The sequence below is a fragment of the Brassica napus genome, chromosome A10 (genome assembly GCF_020379485.1).
Source record: "Brassica napus cultivar Da-Ae chromosome A10, Da-Ae, whole genome shotgun sequence".
Taxonomy (NCBI): domain Eukaryota; kingdom Viridiplantae; phylum Streptophyta; class Magnoliopsida; order Brassicales; family Brassicaceae; genus Brassica; species Brassica napus.
Window position 1 is genome coordinate 1346974 of NC_063443.1, and position 27121 is coordinate 1374094.

At 35.9% G+C, this 27121-nt stretch overlaps 5 protein-coding genes and 2 long non-coding RNA genes across 10 annotated transcripts; 3 read left to right on the forward strand and 4 right to left on the reverse strand.

Annotated features, from left to right (window-relative positions):
* Nucleotides 1-4876: 4876 nt before the first annotated feature.
* On the reverse strand, nt 4877-6864 carry LOC125579348. 2 transcript variants are annotated; one of them, XR_007317362.1, is made up of 4 exons: nt 6111-6864; nt 5918-5980; nt 5773-5838; nt 4877-5433 (listed from the first exon to the last, which is right to left on the reverse strand). It is a non-coding gene; the product is annotated as an uncharacterized LOC125579348 (long non-coding RNA). The 2 variants fall into 2 exon arrangements; XR_007317361.1 differs by having other exon boundaries at nt 5773-6864.
* Nucleotides 6865-8728: 1864 nt separating this feature from the next.
* Nucleotides 8729-10218, reverse strand: LOC106406993. The gene is made up of 4 exons (XR_001281634.3): nt 10030-10218; nt 9324-9552; nt 8990-9236; nt 8729-8902 (listed from the first exon to the last, which is right to left on the reverse strand). It is a non-coding gene; the product is annotated as an uncharacterized LOC106406993 (long non-coding RNA).
* A 2707-nt stretch (nt 10219-12925) lies between these two features.
* LOC106370089 (mitochondrial import receptor subunit TOM9-1) lies at nt 12926-13284 on the reverse strand. Its single transcript, XM_013810157.3, has one exon. It carries the CDS (start codon nt 13214-13216, stop codon nt 12926-12928), a length of 291 nt encoding a protein of 96 aa, XP_013665611.2. The 5' UTR covers nt 13217-13284.
* A 288-nt stretch (nt 13285-13572) lies between these two features.
* On the forward strand, nt 13573-18722 carry LOC106370944 (pre-mRNA-processing factor 39-2). 3 transcript variants are annotated; one of them, XM_013810946.3, is made up of 13 exons: nt 13573-13754; nt 13971-14227; nt 14363-14472; nt 14595-14824; nt 15391-15558; nt 15879-16266; nt 16719-16862; nt 16989-17141; nt 17234-17350; nt 17469-17699; nt 17793-18077; nt 18166-18264; nt 18353-18722. In XM_013810946.3, exons 2-13 carry the CDS (start codon nt 14002-14004, stop codon nt 18452-18454), a joined length of 2253 nt encoding a protein of 750 aa, XP_013666400.2. In that variant the 5' UTR covers nt 13573-13754; nt 13971-14001; the 3' UTR covers nt 18455-18722. The 3 variants fall into 3 exon arrangements, with proteins under 3 accessions (XP_013666400.2, XP_048599360.1, XP_013666401.2); XM_048743403.1 differs by lacking the exons at nt 13573-13754; nt 13971-14227 and having other exon boundaries at nt 14595-15253; XM_013810947.3 differs by lacking the exons at nt 13573-13754; nt 13971-14227; nt 14363-14472 and adding an exon at nt 15152-15253 and having other exon boundaries at nt 14592-14824.
* A 204-nt stretch (nt 18723-18926) lies between these two features.
* BNAA10G02370D lies at nt 18927-21701 on the forward strand. Its single transcript, XM_013810156.3, has 3 exons — nt 18927-19103; nt 19337-20416; nt 21185-21701. The coding sequence occupies exons 1-3, from the start codon at nt 18998-19000 to the stop codon at nt 21664-21666; spliced, it is 1668 nt and encodes a 555-aa protein (XP_013665610.2). The 5' UTR covers nt 18927-18997; the 3' UTR covers nt 21667-21701.
* A 212-nt stretch (nt 21702-21913) lies between these two features.
* Nucleotides 21914-23420, forward strand: LOC106370943 (auxin-responsive protein IAA10). Its single transcript, XM_013810945.3, has 4 exons — nt 21914-22426; nt 22673-22980; nt 23056-23167; nt 23267-23420. Exons 1-4 carry the CDS (start codon nt 22107-22109, stop codon nt 23334-23336), a joined length of 810 nt encoding a protein of 269 aa, XP_013666399.2. The 5' UTR covers nt 21914-22106; the 3' UTR covers nt 23337-23420.
* Nucleotides 23421-23496: 76 nt separating this feature from the next.
* On the reverse strand, nt 23497-26301 carry LOC106370941 (subtilisin-like protease SBT1.2). The gene has a single exon (XM_013810943.3). The coding sequence runs from the start codon at nt 26040-26042 to the stop codon at nt 23706-23708; it is 2337 nt and encodes a 778-aa protein (XP_013666397.2). The 5' UTR covers nt 26043-26301; the 3' UTR covers nt 23497-23705.
* Between the last annotated feature and the right edge of the window lie 820 nt (nt 26302-27121).

The window sequence follows — 27121 nt, forward strand, 5'->3', positions numbered from 1 at the left end:
GTAAATTGTGGTTTGTTAAATTTACTTTCTAAAGAGTCAATTCACCAAAAAGAAACAAGAGTATCTCATTTTTTTTCTTTTTCTTCATGCTTTGTTTCTTACCCTCTTAGCGTTAAAACATACAACAAACCATACAAGTGAGATTGCAGAACTGATGCGTACTCAGTCATAGGTAAAAGAATCTTCTCATGATTAACTCACTCTTTGATTGCTTAGGGTTCCTGCAAAATCTGCTATCACACACATAATCAAAGGGTTTCATCCCACTCTCTTCACCGTTGAAGTCGACACCATAATCTTGACAATGTTAAGAGAATAGTTAATAAGATCATTGATGTCACAAGGAATCAGTAAGCATAACACTTGTTTCGTACCCATGTGAATTCTTTCATTGCCTTAATGTCCCTTGTTGTGAAAAACACACGCCGTAGAATGATCACAATTAAAAAAATTCAAAGAAAACAGATTAAAGATATATTAGCAAACAAAATGAGAGACCAACACTGAAACATACATGATAATAGTGTTGATCTGAAGTCTCGACATGAACTGGGATCTCGATCAAGTTTGCATTTAGCCATCTAAAATCATTAAGAAACAAAAAAAAAACAAATATTAAATGTAGAAATTGAAAAGCTTGTGTTGTGTGTTTCAGAGAGTCTTCCGAGATTAGCTGTGGTTTATGAATCTAGAGACATTTCCATAAAGTGTAGTCATCTAAACTTTCTTCAAAATATCATCTGTAAGCATCCAATATGATAGGAGAAGAGATTTCACGTTGGCACATCTTTAAAATTATGAAAACAATATTCTAAAAACAACATAGAGACTTATGAGGTGGTATTGGATTTAAGAATTTAATTGATTTTAAAAGAATTCAATTGAAGACATAAATAATAGATTTTGAAGTATTTTAAATGATTTGATGATGATTTTAATGCATTTGTCTACTTCTTTCATTTTAGATTTTAAGGGAATACAATTAAATTTGATAGAAACCAATTTCTTTAATTTCATGAACTTTTTGAATCTTTATATAAAAATGCACAAAGAAAGAACACAATTTTACTGATAAAAATAATAAAACCATAATCATTTCCATTACCATATTGACAAATAAAGTCATTTTAAAAGTGGAATAAAAAGTCTACTAACAAAAAGAAAAGCCAATTATTTTTATATAATAAGACTATATCAGAATTTGAAAAAGTTTGTTCTTCTATTACAATATAAATTACAAAAATGATATATTTTTGTCATTTCGTCAAAAACGATAATATAAACTGATAACAAATATTAAATTTCTATATCTATTCTATCAATAAGTTTGACGTACATCTATATATATAAAGAAATGTTCGTCTCTCTCCCGTGAAGCCACGTCATCAATTCGTGCGTTCTGGGAGTGACACGTGTCCCATTTTATATTTAGGGCCAAAATAAATGAATGTAGTTAAGGGTAATTGAACCCAGCACCTTTAGCACTGGTAATTTCTTTTAGAACCACTAGGCTAAAGTCACTTTTTATAAATATGTGGCCGCAAAAATACTTATTATCGTGTCAGCTGGAAGCCCATGCTTCTTCTGCTTGTGGCCAGGACCGATACTGAACTGACGTCAAGATGAAGATCGTGAAGTTAAAAACTTTGCTCCAAACAGTTTTGCAATATTTCCAACCTTTATAACTTGATGCATATAATATATATCAAAATGCATTTGTTGTACACGCTTTTATTAGTTTTGCTTTTAAAAAGAGTTATTTACAGTTATAAATGTTTTGTGTCAATGAAGTAATGGTTGAAAAATCTCTATACATATGTCATTTTAAAATAACACCCAACTTCTATATATAGTCAATACATATGTCCATGTTATATTCTAGACTAAATATTTTCTCTTTTAAAAATATAGAAAACAATTTTTTAGTCTACAAGCAAATGTTGTAGAGCAAGTATGCATTATACAAAATAATATATATTTAAAATCCATACACAAAAACATAAAAGTTGTTATATGCCTCTTTCTGACACATGCACACTCCAGTATGAATAAGAATTAAAAAAAAACAGTATTGTCATCAAACTTTAAAACAAATCCACATTTGTACATCTATAATTATGAGTTGGACAATTAGTTAATTTGATACAATACCAAAGCAAGAATAATCGAAAAACAACTATACCACCACATACTAATAAGTAAGACATAACAGATAACCAAATTCTTGAATCTTAAAACAAATTTCAACTCGAGCATTTAGTGAATATCAAATTAACTAATATTCCGCCCGTAGGGTGGGCCGACCCTAGTATCTAATAAATATATGTTATAAAAATTATCTTTAAGTCCTAACTTAAACCTTAAGAATTAGTTCTTTACATTTTATAATTAATTTTCCATTAAATTATTTTCAAATGCAATTACCATGAAATTCACCAAAAATTGAATATCACAAATATTTAGTAGAACTAGATCTCTTCCGCGCTTCGCGCGGATTATTGCTTTTAAAGTTTTACAATTGGTTTTGTTATTTAATTATAGAATATTGCAGAATTTCCATATGTACATAAACTATGTACTATGTAAAATATAGTATATGAGGGGAGACATGGGTTTTTTTTTTGTTGTTTTAGTGTTTCGTATATTTTTAGCATTTTTTGTAATTAGATTCTTTTTATTAGTTTGCCAAAATACCAAAACTGAGTTTAAAATAGAAAAATAGTTTGGATGATGTTGGAAGTTGTCTCTTAATGTTTCCTTGATTATTATGTTCTAACTTCTTCTGAGCTGAGCGATAGATGGAAGGTGTAACTCTAACTCATGTATTGAATCTGAGTTAACGTTACTAAAACATAAGTTTTCTGGAAAACTTGTGAAATTGTTTTCCATTAATTTTCATCTCAAATTATTTTTCTAATAGTATAAAATTTTTTCAATCTTTTTTATAACATCATCATTTTATTGATATGAAATCAATGTAACAGATTACATGGGACATGAATTACTATGGTCGTGCAACTATTTGCATCCTTTATAAGTTCCATAACACTTTAAATAAAATAAAATCGGACAAAAACAGATAAAAAAACGTTTCCCAATTTATTTCGTTAATTTTTTTTATTGCCTATGAAAAAAATGAGATTTCTATTTAGTAGTAGTTGTAATCTCGATTAGTTTGTCTCTTTTAAATTGTTAAATGGTTTTATTGGATTAATGTACTGATATACAGTACAAATTTAAGGTTATTCTTCCACGATTACGTCCACTGATCAAGAAAAAACATATGGCCTATTAATCAATATGTATTAACATTTAAATTTGTATTTGTTTCTATCCTCGTATATTCTGGGAATAATGTTTATCACCACAACAAATTTTTATGTCCGGTTACTTATGCGCAACTCCCTGAATATAGATGTTTGGTTGTTCCAAAATGTATATATTTTTTGTTAGATTTTATTATTTATGTTTCTATAGTAGTTATTTGTTATTGTTTTTACTTTTTTGTATATATACATATTAATTTTTCTCTACAAAATTTGTTTTGTTTTCATTAATCCTTGACGGTTTTTATCCCATATGAATAATTGTTTTTCCTAACTCTACTCGAATTATAGGCATAAGGTTATTAGTGTATGGAAAAAACTTCGTTCATAATTTTTTCATGTCATCTCTATCACCTTTGAAATAATGTTCCTATATAGTAGTAATTTCAGTTACGGAGAAAAATACATTTTGGAAAGTAAAAATAATCATGGTCATAAGCTGTCAAATACATTTCCAATATCTTAATCTTGTTCAAGTCCTAGTCTTCAACCCATTTGTAAACTTCATATCGCTATGTTGTTCAATTTTAATTGCTCGGCCTATACATCTTTGCCAAAAAAAAGCTGACAAAAAGCATCACACAAAGAACTTTCAAGTTTTTCAATTTGTTAAACTATTTCATGCTTCTCCTATTTATGAAAGGCCGTTTTGAATTTAGGGAACGTTAGATATTGCAAGCATGCAATATAACTGTCAACTTTCATCAGTTTAGTTTCTGAGAAAGAGAAAAGTTAGAAAATAAATATATTTGTATATATATATATATATATTTTTTTTTTTGCTTTAAATTTGGTGAATATATGTATGTTATATTTAGATTTTAACAAATTTAGTTCTTCTTATATTTAATGACTTACTTTCCCTGGGTTTTCAAATAAAATTTAATTAAATTGAGATTTGTTTATTTATATTTAAATATCTGTTATATATATATATATATTTTTCTACCAATTACAAAAACATAAATTAGTAGATTTAAATTTGTTAATGTATTTTTGTCTGACAAATTTAGAATGGCAAGAGCTCACAATTGGTTGTAACTTTACTATTCTATTACATTTTGCTGTAATTTTATGTTTATATAATAAAGTAAAAGTAAAAAAAAAAGAATAACTCATTATTTGTTATAGTTTTATTATTGGAATCATATATGATGAAAACGATGAATATAACTTACTTAAACTTTAATTATAATCTTTGTACTCTTAATCTTAGATAATTTAGGCTTTTATATACAATTATTAGCTTATAATTGATTTAAACTTTGTTTTGTCTTTAAGATTATTGAATTCCAAGATAGAAAATATTGTTTTATACACTTTTGACCTTATGACTTCCAAACATTACTTTTTTTGTTGTAAATACTACTTCCAAACATTACTTAAACATGATTATATGACTAATAAAGTGAGTAATATACAAAAATCTTAGTTGGAATCATTTTATTTCTTCGTACCAGTATGAAAGTTATAATATCATTTGAATTTGAATATGTTGTATTTAAACTCATTTGCCACCAACTGAGATAGTTGAAAAGAGAGAAGTTTGATCAACTCGAAAATTCTAAATGTCCTTATTTATAGTAAAAGTAGATAATCAACGTAATTTTCACTACACATCAGTTTATTGCGTCCAAAGTATCAGTCGAGTGTTCTATTTGAGGTGTCTCGTTACTTTTTTTTTCTCAGATTCCATCGCCCTCTTTTCTTTCAGTCCTCAGTTCTGGTTTTGATTTGATCCACTTCGTTTCTCACATGCATGTTTTTATAGAGTATAATGACCACCAACACTAAGATTCTCTTTGAATATATTCTTCATGAACCACGACTCCGGATTATAAACCAAAACTAAGACCATTCTCCTTGCAAGATGCAAGAGAATCTCCCTAGTCAGTCTCTATTCATTTTTGTTCCTCCAAATTTTGTTGATCATTCACTTGGCTCTCTTGAGCCTCTCTTCTTTTCCTCTCAAGATAAGTTGGCCACCCAATGGTGACTCTCGGCTCTGTTTTCTCTGCAGCTTCTCACCTCTGCCACCCAATGTTATATCACTGTTTCTGTTCATGTGTATTCTTTTGCGCCTCACAAAATCTGAATATAACTGCTCCTGCAAATTTTCTAGAGAATTAGCTACGATATTTTTTGAATCAAAGGAAACATATTAGTTCAAGAACTTAGAATCATACAGTGTTGGAATCAGTAAAACAGGACTTGTCTAAATGAGTTAGCTCAAGTTCAGAATACTCGTCCAGAATAGCACGCCTAATACAGCACTACATATTTTATAGCTTAGTCCCCGTAATATGTCTTCCAAAATATTAAAATTAGGTGACTATATTCCTTTCAAAGTAGACAAAATTATATAGTGGAAATAAGAACTATTGTTAATTTTATTATATTGCAACAGAACAACTTAAACATAAAAAATTTTGGATATGAAGCTTACCAGCTTTTTCTTTACTTGTCGGTTCTAACTTAACCGTTGGAGTGGTAGTGTGAAGCAACTAACAATCTGTACAGCTAACAATTATAACATAGACTGAACTGAAAAACATTTCAAAAGTGACTCTTTCTATAAGTTAAGTAATCACCAGATGAGAGATAATTTCTTCCCTTCTTCATACTTTTGATCATGTGAATCTCGATACAATGAGCTACAGTAAAAAAAAAGAATTCATGAGAGACGTTTCACTTTTGAAATCAAATCAAGAAGCATGAGCAAATCTATGTACAGACGAAGAAAGATATGACAATCATGGCTCTTTTTGTGATGAACTTCCAAACCTTTGAACAAACCTCCACCACATAAGCCGACGGCGGAGAGGGCTTGTCCTCTTCGTTTTTTTTCTGTGTATTTCGGCGGTGCTGAACTGAAGTTTTTGGTTGCATGTCTTCTCTGAAACCCCCTCTCCTTCTCCGGCCGTGTGTGGTGTGGAGTCCGACGGAGCTGCATATGAAACGGCTGAAGCTATGGAAGCGAGCACAGATCTGGTTCTCTCCTCTTCATTGTTTTGCTAGAGGACGGCAAGATCGAAGCGGGGGTTTCTTAGATCTGTTTTGAGCAGAAACGGCGGAGGTCGAATCAAGCAGCTCCGGGTATAGATCGGCTTGGAGGGAAACACGGCGAGTCAAGATTGGCCTGTGGATAGCGCTTGCCCCGGCGAGATCCACAACTCCGGCGAGGTCCACAGAGGCTTCTATGGGTCGTGCTCCCCAACGTCCACATGCCGTCGGAGTGGTTTCAACTGGCCGGGAGAGATCAGGATGGCCTGCTGTTGAAGGCGGTGAGCAAGTTTCCGGCGAGAGCGGTGGCTGCAATTTGAGGACGATCAAAGCGACTATATAAGGTGTAGATGTGGTGGAATGGAAACCGACGATGATTTAAGGATATTTGTAATTAATATTTGAGCTTTATGAGGTTTACATGTTAAACGTATACGTTCAAACTGAGAATGGGAAGTGGTAGTGACGAAGGTGTTGAAATGATGAGATTGAAAAAGATCATGAATATACGGTATTTACCGCTATTATGTTTCAGACAGAGAATAGGCCCAATGATGGATTCATGTTATTTGCTAAATACAATTTCGTAAATGATTTTAATTGGGCTGGTTTATTTAGAGTGACATAAGATCAGAAATGACGTGGCAAATATGTTGTTTTTTATTGGCTGATTTTAATTGAGGACGTGGACAGCCTCCCTACTCCTCATATATCCCTTTTAGTATTAGTTAGATTAGAAAAATAGTGAATTGGATATAACACTATAATCTAAAGTATCTTAGAAAATGATTTCAATTACATAATCCAATAACACAAGAATTTAAAAGAATTTATGAAATACATAATTGAATAACATAAGAATTTAATGGAATCTTTAGTTCTCTCAAATTCAATTGAACTTCTAAACTAAATACCCCATCTTAGTTCACACACCTCAAGAACACTCTTCCTTCCTTACTCATTGCTACATCCTACAAGATTAAAACGACAAGACCATGAGAATTGAGAAAATAACCAAGGAAACACCAAAATCATTAAGCTTGAACATACAATTGACTTCTTTTTTCCTTACTTCCTCTTTTCAGTAGATAATCATATGAGAATCAAGAAAAGAGATCGACATTGTGAACAAGTTAGCCACGCGAAATCAAAACTGATAAGATAAAGCATCATGTAAATCAATAAAACAAACCTGTTCATCGACTTGGTTGAGTATAGCTTCAATGATGACCTTATAATTGTCACCTTCTATAAACTCCCAATAATTATCATAAATCTTCCGAAGATGCGCGAGAACCGGCTTTACTTTTTTTCTCGGGTATGTTCAATTTCTTCATGGCCTACTTAATATGAGGTTTGGTGCCACCAATGTTCTGCAAAAAAAAAAAAACTTGATCAATCACCACTCACAGGAAGAATGCTGAGAAAGTAATAAAAATGGAACCTTTATTTTCTTCTGAGTCATGATCAAATAGGTGGGGCCTGTGCTTTTCATTTTTTTTCCTTTGTGCATATATTTAAATGTGGCAAAGATGTTAGATATTATATGAACAAACCTAAGGGGTTATTGGTAAAAGAATTCTTGAAGAATTATAAAATTTGAAGATTTTATTGTTATTGGTTTATGAATTTTTAAAATCTTTGTAAAATCTTTTGTTATTGGAATATAACTCTTTGTTTTTACTGATAAGACTCGACTTTGAGAATACCATGTATAACCATAAACTAGATAGTAACCCGCCCTTTTCAAGGGCGGAAATTATTTAAACAAATCTTTCTAATTGTTACCGAGATTAGAATATATAAAATTATTTATAAAAAAACCATAGTTTTTTTTATATATAGTTTTGTTTATAATATTGTTTGTGGATATAATATATACTGTTTTTTTTTTAAATTCCAACATTCCATATATATAAATGTTAATATGTTTGAGATCCAAAATTTATAAGCAAATTATTTAAACAAACCTTTTTAACTGTTACTGAGATTACAATATTACATTTAAAAAAATAATATTTCCACAATAGAGTTTTTATATATTTTTAATTATAATATTATCTGTAGATATATTATATACTATGTTTTATTATTTAAATTTCAACTTCCATAATACTCCTATTAGTTTTAATTGGTTAAGACCCATAATCGTATTGCCCATTTATTTGCAAAGCAACACAATAATGTGTCCTGAAAATCACAAATGGGAAGCAAAAATACTTTCTGTTTTCAAAAATAAATGAATAAGGAAAATATGTTCTCAACATAATTAAGTTGTTAAATCTTTTTTTACTTGGACGAAAAGCTAGTAAACATCAATCAAATTTAGGCGAAATTACAACTCAGATGCACCTTATTTCAAAGTTTTGTATATGTTAATCTACCTCAAAAGCGTAAAGAGTTTAAAGCTTGAGTAATCCAGAAACCAATCATCATTATATCTTTACAATTACGGTTACTTGTCTAAATGAAAGAGAAGTAAACAAAGTGAAAAAAAGGTAAACAAAGTGTATCAAGCGTTGTAACACAAACGATCACGAAAGCTCAGGAAGAAGCTCCTTTCTTTGGCTTCGCTGCAGAGTATATATAAAAAGGTGAGAAGAAAAAGATCAAATGGTGAAAATCAGGATTACATACACCCATTGAAATGGATAACGTACCTATTTCTTCACAGGCTCTTCCTTCTTTGACAAAATCAACTCAATGTGGCATGTGTTTGATATGTAAGCAGCAAAATAAAGAGAGAGTCAGCACATTGTGACTGAAACAAAAGTTGAAAAAAGAGTAGCATCATGAAGAACATACTATGGATTCTTACAGGACACGATAGGTCCTCCACCTATGTTTTGCTGCTTGGTTCACTTGGGTGTGTGATATGAAAAGGGCATCAACATCCAAAACTTTGACCTGAAAATCACAAATGGGAATTAGCAACTGGACATATGCGCCAAACCAATAAAACACATAGTAATGGAGTCAAAGCTCCAAAGTCACCTCAGCATTGCTCTCAACATTCTTGAGAAGATCAAGTCTGAACTGAGTAAATTTAACAGGCAAATGACCTTGATCTTTTGAATGCCTGATCAGCACCTCTAAAACCATGACAGAAACGTGTGAAGGGAAAGCTTGCTTAGGAGCTTTCACATCTTCTAAATACCTTTCGGACTTGATTCGAGAATTCACTTTTGTCTCCGCTCCACTCAGATAGTGCCTGACCTGAGCTCTGCATTAAACAAAACATAGCATCTGATACTTTGATTCAAGAGAAAATTCATGAAAGAGTTCATGGGATGATCAACAGTCAAGGGTAGAAATCACAGATACTAACCTGAGCTCTCATCTTTGTTTCTTGCCATCAAAATGCATATAGTTTTCTAAGGACCCGACTGTTATTTCTTATTTTTCTAGGTAAGTCTTGATCCTTTAGCAATGATTGAGCAATGGCCTCAATTGTGAGTTTTTTTTTTCGTTTTTGAAGATAACAACTTTGTAGAGTTTATGTGCTTAGCCCACCAATTCACAAGCACCTTATTTTAAAGTTTTGTATACCCAAAAAAAAATTGCAGAGATTTTTTGTTGTTCATGATTCAGCCTACTCAGTGAAACTCTAGAAAGAAAATTGAGGATTGAAAGGTAGAACATGAAATCGAATGGAACAAATCTAATACACTTATATGCCTTTTGTATGGATCAACCGGACCTGATATCTGAAGATTCCTTCCTCTAAATGATTGAAAGAAGCAAAAACTCTTGATCGAATCAGTCCACCAGCCCTAATTCACTTTGTTCTTCGTTTCATGCGAATGTATCTGTGTATAGTGGTCGGAGGTAATGATGGTGGAACATAGAAAGAGGAGAAGATGACGACGCTAGAGATGACCTATGTTGGATAGATTTTTAATATTAATCTAATGATTAAAGTTTGTTTAATGTAAATATATCGGTCATCAAATAAATATATATAAAACATGTTACATTTTGTCACAACATTGTTCAATAGGACCAAACTTAAAACATGCCAAGGTAATTTCAAATAGGACTCTATTTTAATAGATTAGATTTTTTAAAAGCTTTGTAATAAAGACACATAAATACAAACACACATAATTGAGTAATGAAATAACACTAATCACACATTTCTTTTCAGTTATCTTACTAGTATGACTCATAAACAATTTTTTTGTTTGAAAAACTGTATTAAAACTTATATAACATAAAATATCAGCCTAATATATTTTTGTTAATCTAACACTATTAGCATAATATATTGCTGGTGATAATTAAGAATAGCTACAAAACTATGAGGTTGATTGTTTGTAGTTTCTAAAATGGTTTTTGGTTTTTGATTTTCTAAAAGCTACTTTTTTGCCAATCAAGATTTTGGAAAAATAGATTTCCTAAATTTTAGGGAAACTAGATTTTGAAATAACTACCTACTTCTTAGCAAAAACTAAAAACTACATTTTCTTGGATTCCTTGAGCAATGTACGTGATTTTTTTTCTTTTTGCTGAATTATTAATATATCTATATCTATGCATTAATATAGTATAAACAACAAAAATAAATTAGTGATAACTATTCCAAAAAATAATAAGAATCACTAAGAAAAAATAAACAATTTTTTTTTGTCTATCATATAAATTTAAATTCTAAAATTACAAAATAAAAATCATCCAAACAATCATCACTTAACTAAAAAGCATTTGTACATATCAATAACATTTTAAAAAAAAAATTCAACAAAATAAAATTAATTATTTAAATTTTATTTATGTAAAGTTTACATGTTTTTTAATAATCTATAGGTATTATTTGCCAAAATTTATAGTACATTTTTGCTAATCATAAAAAGAATCTTTAATGTAGTAAGACTACTTTATTAATTAAATGATATTTTATTTAGATTAAAATATTTGAATTACATAAAAAAAAATTTGTAACGAAATTACATAATTTTTTTTTATTTTACCATTTAAAAAAAATACTTTTATTTTTTATAAAATATAATTATTAATTATATAGAATTAAATGTACTTTAAAATCTAGTTATTGAATATTTATTTTGTAATATTAAAATTTCATAAAATTATTAATATATAATTTTCTTAATTATCCCTATATATTACATGAAATGTGTTAAAATTATATTAAACATATAAATAAATAAAAAATATGTAGAAATCATTTTTTAATAATAATAAGTATATATTAAATTCAAAAACAAAAAAAAATTACCATTTAGGTTTTTATAAATCTGAATTCTACAATGATGTTCGTGAAATTATTTTTGCATTTATATAGATTTATGATAGTTTTATTTGTATTTATAGTTTCTGTTTTGAAATAATTTTATCAAATAAGTTTATGTGTATTTTGATGCTAATATTTTATATTTTATTATTTTAGAGTAAAGTGTTAATAATATTTTTATATAAAATCAAAAACCAAAAACCAAAAACCAAAAACTAAAGCAACCATTCATGATTTTCAAAAAACTAAAAGCTACTGCAAAAGCAAAAACCAAAAACTAAAATCCAAAATCTAAAAACCAAAATCCAAAAACTAAAAACTAAAATCCAAAAACCATTAAAACAATCATCACCTATATGAGAAATGTTAACCAAAAAAAAACATATCATCAACATGTGTTTATTAGTAATGAAAAAGAAGAACATACATAAAAATCTTGAAACATTGCACTATATTGGATCTTTTGCCAAATTTGCAGGAATAAAATTGAAATTATTCCATTTTTCTTAATAGTACCACCATTAATTTCCTACCTTTTAAAGATAATAACAATCAATAGAGTTCTATACAAATCAATAATAACTAATGGAAATCTATATAAAAATATATGATCAAATTTGTTCTATCTACTTGACTTTAAAATTTTTCTCAACTTTATGAATTATCAAAGTCCACATAAATTTTGGTCCCAATAATCCCCCTTGAAAAAAATAAAAACCCATCTCAGAATCTAACCCTCAAAAGATGAGTATTAACTGTGACACTGGAAGCCCATGAATTAGGAGACTAATTAGCAGAGAGTCTGAACATGTAGAAAGAATAAAATTCCGTCGGGATGAGAACAGAAAGCCCAATTAAAGTCAAGCAGCCCGTTGAAGAGAACCATTCTCGCAACTTCGTTTGTCACGAAGTAATCACATATTAAGTAAAGCCAGATCGAGACGACAGTAGGAGGGGGAGAATCAGACAGCCTTTAAATTGATCATAGAGAGGTGATCATGCCAGAGGCAGCTGCGAAGTAGCAGTTGTGAGAATCGATAGATGATTAAACAAAAGAAAGCCAGAGTATCATTAGCTCTGAAGCCTGATATCAATACAATTATATTTGGATGTTCAAATCAAACGATCAATACTTGACTCAATTGTTGAACAAAACGGAACATCATCAAGGTTTGGTAAGTGCATTAAGGATCATGCCATATAACACTGTAATAATGAAAAATATAAATACAGTACAGTGAAGGAAGCTCAAGTTATACTAATAGATGATACTAATCCGACAACATGAAAATCCAAATTTAATTATCTGATATGATGGACGGATTAGGCTTTCTACAGTCACTTATTATAGAGCTCCGGGAGGTGGAGGTCCGAGAATGCTGGCTTGCTGAAACTCAATCTCGCCTAACATCTGATCTCGCTCCGCTTGTATGAACAAAGGCACGACGAGGATGAGAAAAGTCGTTCCCGCGATCCACGCAGCTTTCCCCGTACTTCGTAACAGCTTCTTCGACACGTAGACTGCGCCGCACGCTGCGCGTCTCCCCTTAGAGGCGACGTCGTGATTTATGATCTTCGCTAAGATGCTCGAGTCTATACCGCCGGATTTGCCTGCTCCTTTTCTCTCAGGCGCCATTGATGATCTGTCGGAACTTCGAGAGGAGAAGTCACGACAAGGGTTTTACTCGATTAATCTAAGGGTTTTACTGTTTAATGAGGCCGTTAATCAAAGTTTAAAGGTCCATTAATATATTTTATTGACGGTCCAGATTTAATCTCTTAATCTTTACTGTGTAACGACAAAGCATAATCCTAAATAAATGGGCCTAATAATGAAAGTTAAAAGGCCCATGTAGATATACTTCTTGACGGTTACTATGCACAAACACAACACGCGTAACCCTATATAAACGGGCCCGTTAAAGAAAGTCTGAAGGCTTATTAATATTTATCTACTGACGGTCCAGATTTAATCTCTCACGATCTTTACAGTGCACCGACCAACACACAAGCACACCCCGTTCGTTTTAATCCGTCGTCTCCATCTCCAACCCTATAACCTCTTCCTGTAAACGAAACAAACACGAAATCGAAAAAAAACTTGAGAGCTCCGAGCGTTTACTGATTCCAATCACTTCTTGAAGCGAAGCGAGCTTCCCTCTTCAGCTTCCGAGGTTCGTATCCTTCCCTCTGTATACTACGAATTGAGAATTCAACTAGTGTTAGCTCAAATCGATTCAGTTTATGATTATTTGGATTATGATTAGTGTTTGCTTAGTCCTGTGAGAAAATTGCGAATCCAGCTATCCGAATTGTGATTAGTAGGAAGATATAGTGAGTTTTTGTTTGATTACCACTGATATTGAACTTGACTTCTTCGAGCTGAGCAGTTTCGGTTTACGAGTCTGATTCAAGAAAGTTATGGGAGACAGCGAGGCCATGGTTGCCCAGGGATATACCTCTGCACCATATGGAGATTATAATACTTCTGCTGCTGCTACAACTGTGGAATCTACAGGGCAAGAAAACGCTTCTTTGGTCAATGGGACTGGCCCTGAAGGTGGTTCAAGTGCGCCAGTGGAGAATGGAAAGGTAGCAGATAAGGTGGCTGTAACAGCTCCAGGAGCGGAGCATGGAGACAATGCTGGTAATCACTTGTTCTTTCAATCCTGTGTATGAGTCTTTACGAATTGAAGCAAAATTTGAGGGGACATTATCACTAGAACTTGATGTTAACTTCGATGATAGGATCCTTTTACTAATTCCTTTTCTGTTGTTACAGTCTCTACGCTTTCACCGGAAGAGGAGCGCCTATGGAGTATTGTAAGGGCTAATTCTTTAGAGTTCAATGCTTGGACTGCCTTAATTGAAGAGACAGAGAGGATAGCTCAGGTACTCATCTTTCACAGCCATTAGTCTCTTTCATCTTTCTATACCTTTTGCTAAGTGTTGTTTGGGGTCCTTTATTACTATGATCAAGATTGGTAATCTTTTCCTTGTTGGTCTTATTACAGGACAATATAGCGAAAATCCGGAAGGTGTATGATACTTTTCTAGCTGAATTTCCTTTGTGTTATGGCTATTGGAAAAAGTATGCGGATCATGAGGCTCGCGTGGGGGCAATGGACAAAGTCGTGGAGGTTTACGAAAGAGCAGTGCAGGGGGTGACATATTCAGTGGACATTTGGGTGCATTATTGCACTTTTGCCATCAATACATATGGAGATCCAGACACCATCAGAAGGTAACGAATACTTATTCTTCTATTTGTATGTGTATTTAACAGCCTGGTTGATTTTTCAGTTACCTTGACAAAATGATTTTACCGTCTAACCCTTTTCTTAGATTGCTACAGCAAGTCCTCTCATTTGTGGCGGAAAGATCTGATGGAATTAATTTAGAAATACTTCTCTTTTTTTTTAAATGCAATTCATTAGCTTTCGTGCCTTTCTTCATAGCTATCTGATAACTTTTTTTTCTGAAATTGCTCCGTTTTTTTTGGTGCTCTATACTCTCTGGTTTGAAATTTTGAAGTAAAAATATATTGTTTAATTTTCACCCTCCCCCGAAGTGCATCCATGTGCGAAATGCTGCTTGGAAGATGTCAACCAGTTTTGGGCTTAGGTAGCCCCTGATTGCTCGATTTTGGCCATGGTATGCTTTTTCTAGGAAGGTAAATGCAGTGTTTGGCAGATTCCTGCATTCAAAGAGTGAATCCTTTTTTTCACCATAGAACTTGTGTGTTTTGCTTGGACGTGTCTGTGTCTTTCAGAATATATGACCTTCTTTTTACTCTTGATGGTACTGCAGGCTTTTTGAACGAGCTCTGGTTTACGTTGGGACTGATTTTCTGTCGTCTCCATTGTGGGACAAATACATTGAGTATGAGTGCATGCAGCAGGACTGGAGCCGAGTTACCATGATTTACACCAAAATATTGGAAAATCCTATTCAAAATCTTGATAGATACTTCGCCAAGTAAGTTCAACTGATTTCAATGAACATTTTCTTCCACGCTTAATTGGATAGTCAATTCATTGTATTGCAGTTGTTAAGTTGAGGATGCATTATATTGATGCACTATGGTCATACATTTGATAAACTGAATTGAAGTGCCAAATCTTATTTTTAAATTCTTCTGCTTCGGCTCCTTACTTCCCTGTCCTTTCTCCGATTATTTAGTACTAGCCAAGGTTCTCAGATTATGCTCAAAAGTTTTATTGTCTTTTTGATGTGTGTGTTACCCCCTTTCGTTTTGGCACTTTTTCATTTGTTGATAAGTGCGATTCTTGCTACAGCTTTAAGGAACTAGCCGAAACAAGGCCTCTGTTAGAACTAAGGAGTGCCGAGGAATCTGCGGCAGTTGCAGCTGCTAGTGATGCTTCTAAAGCTGCACCATCTGAGTCTGATGGAAAGGCAGATGAAGAAAAATCTCAAGCTGATGGTTCCTCCGAACAATCTCCCAAATTGGAAACTGCTGGTTCAACTGACCCCGAGGAGTTGAAGAAATACATTGCCATCAGAGAAGCCATGTATATTAAAGCCAAAGAGTTTGAATCCAAGATCATTGGTTTTGAAATGGCTATAAGAAGGCCATATTTCCATGTGCGGCCTCTCAATGCTGCAGAGCTAGAGAACTGGCATAACTATCTGGATTTCATAGAGAAGGATGGAGACTTTAATAAGGTACCATTGCTTAACTCTCTTTTATGTGAAGATACAAGTGTTTTGTAGATTAAGTCGTATCTCTGTAATATCACTGACTTACAGTTAAGTAGTATCTGGTGCATCATATGCTTTATTGGGTTTCCATTGGATCAAGCAAGTTTTTATTGGGAAATAACTGAGACCAACGCATGAGATTCAGATTTGGTAACTTTAAGGCTAAATATTTCACATTGGATATTTAGGTACATGAGTTATCTTTGTTGTTAAAAGTACCAATGTTATTAATGCAGGTGTCTTCCTAACAATCTGTCTGACAGGCAAGGAGGGTCCCTCTGTATGTGAGGGCCCCTCTGTTCGACTTGTAGAGTATTTCTTGTGGATTTCGTCTTTTTGGTTTCTATATTTACATATCTATTTTTTTTGGCGTAGTGATCATCATATATGTTTTACATTCGATTATTTTCCAATAGGTTGTCAAGCTATATGAAAGATGTCTAGTGGCATGTGCAAATTACCCTGAATACTGGATTCGATATGTACTAAGCATGGAAACAAGTGGAAGTATGGACCTTGCAGACAACGCCCTTGCTCGAGCAACTCAAGTGTTTGTCAAGGTATGAAATGTGTTTCGCTAGCCTGTTTGGGTAGTTTTGTCGCGCTATTTACAATTGCTTTGTAGCATAACTTAAGACTCTTCTTTTGCTTTCTTGGTTATTAATTTCCCTTCGTTTCTGTGGCAGAGACAACCAGAAATTCACCTTTTTGCTGCTCGATTAAAAGAGCAAAATGGGGACATAGCTGGTGCAAGAGCTGCATTCCAATTAGTGCATTCTGAAATTTCTCCCGGACTTGTTGAAGCAGTGATTAAACATGCTAACATGGAACAGCGACAAGTAAGCTTTCATGACCATGTAGTAATTGAAGGACTATTATAGACTATCACCGCTTTACTTTTGATTTACTCGTCTCCTAATCTTATTCGTAGGGAAATCTTGAGGATGCTTTCGCATTGTATGAGCAAGTGATTGCTCTTGAAAAGGGAAAAGAGAACTCCACAGTACTGCCGCTGCTGTATGCTCAGTATTCAAGATTTTCATATTTGGTATGTCACGTTGTCTACTGACGAAGATTTCATAAAACCTAGTTCTGAACTTAAGTTTGTTTAGTTTTGTTGAAGGAATATTTAATGGGTTTGGCCTCTTTTTCAATAATGCTTTCAGGTTTCAGGGGACGCTGAGAAAGCTAGGAAGATTCTAGTCGAAGCACTTGACCACGTGCAGCCTTCAAAACCTCTCCTGGAAACAGTGCTTCATTTTGAGAGTTTTCTACCAGCACCAAGACAGATTGATTACCTTGCGCCATTTGTTGAGAAGGTTATAAATCCAAATTCAGATGCCCAGAACGTTGCAAGCTCCACTGAGAGAGAAGAGCTATCGTTGATATATATAGAGGTAACAGTACCAGAAAGACCAATCTTTTCTTCTAAAAGCTTATAAGTATCTATTTTACTGGGTTTAATACCAAATGTGTGTATGGCTTTGCAGTTCTTGGGCCTTTTTAGAGATGTCAAGACCATCAAAAAGGCAGAAGATCAACACGCTAAACTCTTTCGCCGGAGCACGTCAGAGCTGAGAAAGCGTAGCGCAGATGAGTTTCTATCTTCTGATAGGACAAAAATGGCGAAAACATATAACGGCACTCCTCCTGCTCAGCCAGCGTCTGCACAGTCTCAATGGTCTGGTGGATACGCTGCACAGCCTCAGACTTGGCCACAAGCACAAGCCGCTCCTGCACAACCACAACAATGGAACCCCGCCTATGGCCAGCAGGTAATTTATTAAAAAATAAACCAAATCATCTACTTCCTTAGTGTATATGTTTTTACTCTTCTAATGGTTCACATTATAAACGTTTTAGGCTGCGTATGGTGCATATCCCGCTGGTTATACTGCTCCACAAGCACCAGCACCAGCACCAGTGCCACAAGCTACTGCTTATGGCGCATATCCTGCTCAGGTAATCAATGTTCATAGTAAATGCTTAGAACTTCTAGCCTAACCATGAGGTTCTAATGGAATCAGTTTTTTTTTTTTTGTGAAAACAGGCATATCCAGCACAGAGTTACGCACCTCCTGTTGCTGGTGCAGCACCGGTGCAGCAACCCACTGCTGCTGCTCCTCAAGCTTACTACAACACTTACTACTGAGCCTGTTGTTGGTGTTGTTTTTCTTTCGTTTTTGTTATGAGATCTATATAAACCATCTCCTCCTCCTTAGCTACTCAAGTTTAGCATATCTGACTCGCGTCTGAATGTTTACATGTCTATGTTCTCGGTCAGTGACACATGAGTTTTACTTTTCAGTTGCTTGATCCGTAAAAGGTTCTTGAATTTCGCTGGTAATGATACAGATTGTAACAGGAGACTTTTGAATCGATGAACCGGTTAGTTCGGTTTAAATGATGACTTTTTGAAAGATGTCGGAACAGAGTAACGATATCCGCGCGTTGTTAATTCTTACTCATCCGCTTATTTGGAACACGACAAAACCGGTCAATCTATAACCTGTCTTGCAAGCTAAAACATAGTTTTCTTTTTTAGCTAAGACATAGTTTGTGTGATTAAGTTATTTGTCGTGAAAACAAATGCGATAACTTCTTCCCCAAGAAGTAATATACAACATGTTTCTCTAGTTAGAAGAAACTTTTAACCTCTCTCCCTCATTAGAATTTCTCGAGATCAGATAGAGGAATGTTAGGTTACAAATGTCTCCACTGGGACAATGTCAGTGATTCGCGGCCATTGAAGGACCCTGAAACCTTCTCTCTTCCGGCTCCTATCCCTCAATGGCCTCCAGGTAACTCTGATTCCAATCATTGTTTTTGTCAGCGATTTCAAATATCAAGTTTTCAATTTTAGGTTTCCTCGTCTAAGATGGTTTCTGCTTCTCGATCTAATAACACCTATTTGCCTGGCTCAACTTCTTGAAACATATTATTCCATGAGATCTAGTATCCACTAATCTAATTCTAACAAATGGTTAATTAGAATCTTGAGTTTTTAATTTTCAATTTTGAAACTGATCATCAGATCAAGGCTTTGGCTCCAGAACAATCAACCTCGGCAAGCTAGAAGTCATCAAAATCACAGACTTTGAATTCATATGGCGTTACAGATCCACAGAGAACAACAACAAGTGCATTTCATTCTACAAACCAAAAGGACATTTACCTAAAGATTTCCACTGCTTAGGTCACTACTGTCAATCTGATTCTCATCCCTTGAGAGGCTATCTTCTCGCTGCAAGAGACTTAGCAGCTTCACTAGAACAAGAACCTGCATTAGCCGAACCTCTTGATTTTACACCAGTCTGGAGCTCAAATGATTCATCAAATGGTTACTTCTGGTTACCACAGCCTCCTGAAGGTTATAAATCAATGGGTTTCGTCGTCACAAAGAGTTCCGCAAAGCCTGAGTTGAATGAAGTTAGATGCGTAAGAGCTGATCTCACTGATAAATGCGAAACACACAAACTCATCGTCACAGCTGTTTCAGAATCTTTAACAGTTCCTTTGTTTATATGGAGAACTCGTCCTTCAGACCGGGGCATGTGGGGCAAAGGTGTCTCTACAGGTACTTTCTTCTGCAGAACTCGCCTTGTCTCCAGAGAACAACATCTCAGTATCTCTTGTCTGAAAAACCTAGATTCCGGTTTACACGCAATGCCGAACCTTGATCAGATTCAGGCCTTGATCCAACACTACGGTCCTACACTAATCTTCCACCCTGACGAAACCTACTTACCATCTTCTGTCTCGTGGTTCTTCAGCAACGGTGCAGTCCTATGCCAAAAGGGTAATCCCATTTGCGAACTCATCGATGAAAATGGCTCCAACTTGCCTCAAGGAGGAAGCAACGACAAGCAGTACTGGATAGACTTGCCGTTTGATGATGATCACGTCAAGAGAGGTAACATCGAAAGCTCGAAGCTTTACGTGCACGTCAAGCCAGCTCTTGGAGGGACGTTCACGGATCTTGTCTTCTGGATCTTCTGTCCTTTCAACGGACCAGCTACGTTAAAGCTAGGACTCATCGATGTCTCGTTGGTAAGTATAGGCCAACACGTCTGCGACTGGGAACATTTCACTCTCAGAATCAGCAACTACTCAGGTGAACATGGCCCGGATATGGACTAAGCCCAATGAAACATTAGTTTTAGCACTCAAAATTTTTAGAAAGCTTTTACATAGGGCTGTGGGTTTGCCGGTTAGTTCGGGTCCGTTAATTTGGAATTCAGTTAGTTCGAGCCGGTTAAAATTTCACCAAAGTGAACCGAACAAAAGCATTCGGTTTTTGGTTTTAAATTTTTTTACCAAACTTTTTGGTTTTGAGGTTAGTTCGATTAATTTTTGATTTAATTTAAATAAAATTCAAATTTTTTTGGTTATTTCAGTTCAGATTTTGGTTAGTTCGATTCGAAATGTCAGTTAAGATTGGCACTGTTTGATTTTTTTTTAAAAAAAAAAAAAATCGTACTAACCAATTACCAAACTGAAAACCGGAATTTTATTTTAGTAGGTGAACTAACCAAAAACCAAATTTTTTTGATAGATTCGGTACGTGAAGTTCTGGGCAGTTTATAACCGCATGCCTAGTTTTACATATGAATATACAATGAAACCTCTATAAATAATAATGTTGGAATACACCAAAACTATAATTTTTTAATTAATTTATAGAGATATTAATTTATCGATATACTAATTGAATCAAAAACTCAATTTAGAACTATAAAATTATATTATTTTATAGAGATTTTTAGTGTATATTAATTTATAGAGTATTAATTTAAAGAGGTTATAGGGTGCTCTCAAACTGAAAAAAGAAAAAAAAAACTCTTAAGAAATATTGATGGCCTCTACATTTTTGGCCGTGCAGGTGAACTCTACTCAATCTACTTCTCTCAACACAGCGGCGGCGAGTGGATCGAATCTTACGATCTACAGTTCGTCACCGGAACCAACAAAGCCGTCGTGTACTCGTCGAAACACGGCCACGCGAGCTTTCCTAGAGCAGGTGTTTACTTACAAGGTTCAACGACCCTTGGGATCGGGATAAGGAACGATACAGCGCGTAGCGATCTCTTGGTTGACTCTAGCTCACGGTACGAGATCGTCGCGGCGGAGTATCTCGGCGCGGTGGTGAAGGAACCGTCGTGGCTGCAGTATATGAGAGAGTGGGGGCCGAAGATTGTGTACGACTCGAGGGAGGAGATTGAGAGGTTGGCGAGTCGGTTTCCGAGGACGGTTGGTGTCACGGTGGGTAACGTGTTGAGGAAGCTTCCGGTGGAGTTATCCGGCGAGGAAGGTCCGACGGGTCCTAAGGAGAAGAATAACTGGTACGGTGATGAAAGATGGTGAAACTGTAAAAAAAAAAAAAGTTAAAATTGATTGAAAAGGGACAAAGAAAGAAAGCTTAATTTACGTAAAGCATTAATTACGCAAAGGTTTTAGTTACGATTAGCGTAGGATTAACGATAAGACTTAAAGTTTGTTGTCGGAAGGGGATACATGTGGGTTCCATATTGTTATATTTTAAAATTAATTTAATTAATGAAAATGCTTTACTGATTACTTATTTAGACGAACAAACCCGACCAAACCCACACATTCGTGTACCGTTTCCTTCTTTCTTTATTCTCTCTCTCTCTCTCTCTCTTTATGAGAAAGATCGTTTCTTTTGATCTGTTTCGTGGAACTCTGTTGTCTCTAGAGGGAATCTAAAAGTTGAAACCTTTTTATTCGTTTGATTGAATTTGAATTCCACCTTGTTTGTTCTCTGTTGATTGATTTTGGAAACGATGAGTGGTTTCCGAGATGTTTGTTCTTCAAGTGGCTCGGTGAATGTGATGATCGGAGTATCATCACCAGCTGAAGAAGGAGAAGACGACAACGCCGCCGCCGTGGCTCTGTCGTCGGAGGATTCTTGTTCCCCCGACGAGACGGTGGCGGGAACAGAGATCGACTTAGCTCTGGGTCTTAGCATTGGTTTGAACAGAAGTAGGAATCACTCATCAAAGGTTCGGTATTTTTCTTCATCTCTGGCCTCCTCTTCGTCTTCTCTGACCAGAGAAAGTGGAACCAAACGGTCTGCTGATTCTTCTGCGGCTGCCTCAAAAGGGTAATTTCATTTTCATAGACTTTATATAATAACCTCAATATATATGTAAATGATTTGTCACAAAATTTATTTTAGAGCTCTTTGTATTGTGAGATTGAGTTAATCACAGGATCAGATCATAGAGTAAGATCATCTGAAATATTTTGAATTACATTTTTAATGTTACAAATTACAATAGGTCTTTTGTGTATTCCTTGTTAATATTTATGTATTCTGATTTGGATTTATTTTTGGTAATGGGAGCAGACAAGTTGCGGTAGGGTGGCCGCCTCTACGGACTTACAGAATCAACAGTTTGGTCAACCAAGCAAAGTCCTTGCCCACTGAAGACGACATTCAAAAGGACACAACAACAACAACAAAAAACAGCGTGGTGGCTGCAGTGAAGAACGATGAGGTTGGATTCATCAAATCTCCAATGCTTGTGAAGGTTACAATGGACGGAGTTATAATTGGAAGGAAGATTGATCTCAATGCTCTTGATTCTTATGAAGTCTTGGCGAAAACATTGGAACAAATGTTTTTCCACACACCTTCGTCTGTAACAACAACAAGTCAGTTCTTCATTCCATTTTTATTTTTTATTTACTTTCGTTGGTGGATCGGTTTATGATTGATCAAATTTGTAGGATGCAAGGAAACAACACGTGCTTCAGAACTGCTAGATGGCTCATCAGAATATATTATAACGTATCAAGATAAAGACGGAGATTGGATGCTTGTTGGAGATGTTCCTTGGCTGTATGATATTGTCCTCTAGTATCATCTGTATTTGTTATGCGTCACATCCTTTTCTCATGTTTTTTAAAATTGTTCTTTCTTTCTTTCTTTCTTTATCAGGATGTTCCTTGGGTGCGTGAAAAGACTGAGAATCATGAGAAGATCAGGTGAGACTGGAGGTGGCAAGTAGGGTTTCATCTTCTCTGAGAAGACATTCTCAGCTGAAGGGTGAAATCATCTTCTTTGTAAGATGCAAATGATTGAACGTGGAGATGAAAAGAAAAAGACAAGAACACATATACATATACACATGTATTTATGAGTATAGTGTCTGCAGTGGTTTGTGAATATCAAACAAAAGTTTCGTTTATAAGAATATGAAAAATGAAATACAGCTAGTGCTGAAAATAACAAACAACAATCAATAAATCAGCTTCACTCACAACTCAAATGTAGCTTTCCTTATTTTTTTTTTACTACTTTTCCTAAAGGTTTTATAGCATAAAAACCACTAAAACCAACTTTTGAAACAGAATGAAAATGTTTCTTTCCTTGGCTCTCAATGATAATTCTTCAAGGTCACAGAGATTGGACTCCTAACTCGCTGCATCACATTCCTAGAGTTGACCCAAGTCAACTGTCCATCAGCAAAGCTATCAGCCACCTTCTCTCCTCTGCTTCCCTTCTTCAACACAAACCAAACTCTATAGCTCAACGTTTGATCAACGTGACTAAACACAAGCCTCTTAGGCTTTACAATCACATTGATCCCGATAGGAGCCTTAACATTCACAGTGTACACCGAGTTAGGACTCCCAACGTTAGTCACACGCCTCGTGACCATCTCCTTAGTCCTCCCACGTCTAAAAATAACCGAAATAGACGGATAATTAAGACTAAAGCCAGGGCTGTTCCTCAGTACCACACCGCAGCTAACGTTCCTGTGAGTGATCGCTAAAATATCTGATCTAGTAAACCCAATAGTGCATAAGTAAGAAATGTAATCAACCGGTTGGATGTTGTAAACCAACCCCGGGTTAATCGCCTTAACCGGATTCACATGCCCTGCTCCAATAGCAAACACTCCCGCCGGTTTATCCCCATCCCTAATCTCTTTCCCTCTCCGATCATACAAATCAGCCGTCGTCATCATCGCAGATCTGATAGCAGCAGGAGACCAGCTCGGATACGCGGACCGGATAAGAGCAGTAATTCCACTCACGTGCGGACAAGACATCGAAGTTCCCGACATCACAGTGAAGTTAACTCTCCTCGAATCATAAGGAAGCCCCGTCGGTCCAAGATTCTGAGGCCAAGCGGCTATAATATTGACACCTGGCGCGATCAAATCCGGTTTAAGCACCGAAGGGTTAGCCAAACTCGGTCCTCTCGCTGAGAACTGCGCCACATCAGGCCCTCTCGACCTCCCAATCACCGTCCCGCCGAAAATTAACCTAGCTTTCGCCCTTACCGTGTCCCTCACGTAACCTTTCAAAACAACAGACTCTTCGTAACCGATCAACGTAGCGGGTATCAAATGAACGTCTACGGAATCCTCCTCTTGGTTAATCTCGGTGTTAGCCAAGATCATCGCGACGCCGCCCGCTTCTTTAACGGCCTGTCCTTTCTCAGATCTCCCGTTGACTCCACGGTCGCATATCACCATCTTCCCTTGTACACTCTCTCTCGGAAGCGAGCCTCTCAGGCAAAACTCGCTTCCTTTGTCTCCTCCGGCCACGTAGACAATCTCCAACTCTCTCTCAGCCTTCTTTATCCCTTTCCCTGGGTACAACGACTCTCCGTAGAGTAGCTTCCCGTTGGCTAACCTAACCACCCCCGGGAACTTTCTATCGAGCGTGCCCGCTCCGATTGTTGAGACCCAAGGAGCTGTGTTTGCGACCGAGCTAGCGAGCGGACCGTTGTTGCCACCCGCGCAGACTACGGAGATTCCATGTTCCGTGGCGCGGAAGGTACCTATGGCGATAGTGTCATCATACAAAGGGATAGGGAAACCGCCTAGGGAGAGGGATAGAACGTCAACTTTGTCTTGTATCGCTACGTCTATCGCCGCCAGAATGTCTGAGCTGTAACAGCCGTTGAACCAGCAGACTTTGTACACCGCCACGTGAGCTCCGGGCGCCATCCCGCTAGCCACGCCGGCTCCGTTGCCGAGAACGCTCGCCATGGAAACAGAGGAGCCGCCAGCAGTTGAGGCGGTGTGGGTGCCGTGCCCCGTGGAGTCTCGTGCGGATATGTACTCGCGAGGCATGTTTGGTGAGTCCAAAGGAGAGTTAGCTACGCGGTGGCCTCTGATGAAGAATCTAGCGCCGATTAGTTTCTTGTTACAGTTTGAGGGAGTGAAGCTCTCTCCTTCTTGGCAAACACCTTTCCATTTGCTTGGGATAGAAGGCATCCCTGTATCGTCGAAGCTAGGGCTTTCGGGCCAGACTCCTGTATCGAGAACACCGATGATTGTGCCTTGGCCGGACCGGGATTTAGACCAGACGCTGGAGGGTCCTGGACCGTTGAGTCCCAAGAACTTGTAGGAGTAAGTGGTTTGGACTTGGAGAACATGGTCAGGTCTTACTGCAACAACTTCGGGTAAGTTCTTTAGAGTTTTGGCTTCTGACTCGGTTAGCTGAGCTGAGAATCCTTCAATGGCAGAGTCATAAGAGTAGAGAATCCGTGAAGAAGGGTCTTCGTTTTCTTCTTCAATACCTAGAACAGCTTCTTGAAGAAAAGAAAGATGCCAATCAAGCTTTGAGGGAAAGGCCTTAGCTGATTGGCTATTAGGGTGAAGCTGAATGACGTAAGTCTGTTTCTTTAGGGATTCTGAGGAAGAAGAAACAAAGAGAAGAAAGATAGTGAAGAAGACAAAGAGAGTCTTAGGTTCCATTATTGCAGAGAAGAGCTTTTGTTTTAGTGTGGTGGTTTTTGAAGTGCATGGTTTGAGTATTTAAAGAAGAGTGAAGAGGATTCAAAAGATGGGATACGGATTCAGAGGAGGAAGAAGATGATGAAGCTCGTGAGGAGTAAGAGCTCTTCATCACGAGTTTCATTTGTAGTGTTGCAGATGTAAGAGCTCTCCCCTGCCGCTCTCTTAGAGTTTCAAAGCTGGGGAAGGAAGGACATGAAACTATTAAGTGGAACTGTGGAAGTTGTTTTAAGGTTTTTCACTTGTAAGGGTTACTGACTTACTGTCTGACTGTCTCTGTGTCATTGTCTTTTTGGGGAGTTTTTTTGTTCACGAGATGTTCTGGTTAGAGTTTATTGCATTGCAGTATAATTAGTCTGTGTAGCCTTAGTGTGAAACAAAAGATTTATTTGGTTGGTTAAGCTTGCAGTTTTCATCTAAAAGTCAACTAAACAACCATATGATATTGTATTTAATAAAATAAACCATCAACAATGGGTTTAAAATCGAAAAAGAAAACGAAGAACCGTTTTAATAATAAGTCATGTCTTTAATACTAGTAAAAAATGTGACCGTTGAAGCCTTGAAAGAAGAAATTTAATGCAGCAGCGGGTTGAGTGTTCACACACTACGTGCATTTATACATGCACGCTGCACACGCCTTGTCTTTTCCCTCGGGTACTGCGTCTTTCGTACAACGTCGTGTATCTATCTTATTGGGCTCTATTTATAATCATTTCAAGCCCAATTTCGTGACCCATTTACATTACTGCCTTGCCTTGCCTTGTTGAGTATGGTAACTACTAAATAGTAAATACCAGTTCTTTTCAAGCCACTAATGTGAATAAAAGAAGAGTCCAAATGTTTGGAGGGTTTGAGCTCATGGTTTTAGCATTTCATCCTTCCAGAACCTTGATTTCATATGGCGAGTTTCCATCGCAGATGGTGTAAATTACAATCATTGATGTAAACACTAGCCTCTCTTCCAACCTCATCTCCGAGTGCACGCCATCAGAAGAGTACTGTTTTCGTGTATTGCCTTTGTATTCTTTTGAGTAGGA

Excerpts from the sequence above, each read along its gene's own strand:
- LOC106370943 (XM_013810945.3), top strand. The coding sequence starts at position 22,107 with ATGAGTGGTTTCCGAGATGTTTGTTCTTCAAGTGGCTCGGTGAATGTG. Across the intron at positions 22,981-23,055 it reads TTCGTCTGTAACAACAACAA|GATGCAAGGAAACAACACGT; the intron begins GTCAGTTCTTCA and ends TCAAATTTGTAG. Across the intron at positions 23,168-23,266 it reads GTTGGAGATGTTCCTTGGCT|GATGTTCCTTGGGTGCGTGA; the intron begins GTATGATATTGT and ends TTTCTTTATCAG.
- LOC106370089 (XM_013810157.3), bottom strand. The coding sequence starts at position 13,216 with ATGGCGCCTGAGAGAAAAGGAGCAGGCAAATCCGGCGGTATAGACTCG.
- BNAA10G02370D (XM_013810156.3), top strand. The coding sequence starts at position 18,998 with ATGTTAGGTTACAAATGTCTCCACTGGGACAATGTCAGTGATTCGCGG. Across the intron at positions 19,104-19,336 it reads TATCCCTCAATGGCCTCCAG|ATCAAGGCTTTGGCTCCAGA; the intron begins GTAACTCTGATT and ends ACTGATCATCAG. Across the intron at positions 20,417-21,184 it reads CAGAATCAGCAACTACTCAG|GTGAACTCTACTCAATCTAC; the intron begins GTGAACATGGCC and ends TTGGCCGTGCAG.
- LOC106370944 (XM_013810946.3), top strand. The coding sequence starts at position 14,002 with ATGGGAGACAGCGAGGCCATGGTTGCCCAGGGATATACCTCTGCACCA. Across the intron at positions 17,142-17,233 it reads CTAACATGGAACAGCGACAA|GGAAATCTTGAGGATGCTTT; the intron begins GTAAGCTTTCAT and ends TCTTATTCGTAG. Across the intron at positions 18,078-18,165 it reads ACCCCGCCTATGGCCAGCAG|GCTGCGTATGGTGCATATCC; the intron begins GTAATTTATTAA and ends TAAACGTTTTAG.
- LOC106370941 (XM_013810943.3), bottom strand. The coding sequence starts at position 26,042 with ATGGAACCTAAGACTCTCTTTGTCTTCTTCACTATCTTTCTTCTCTTT.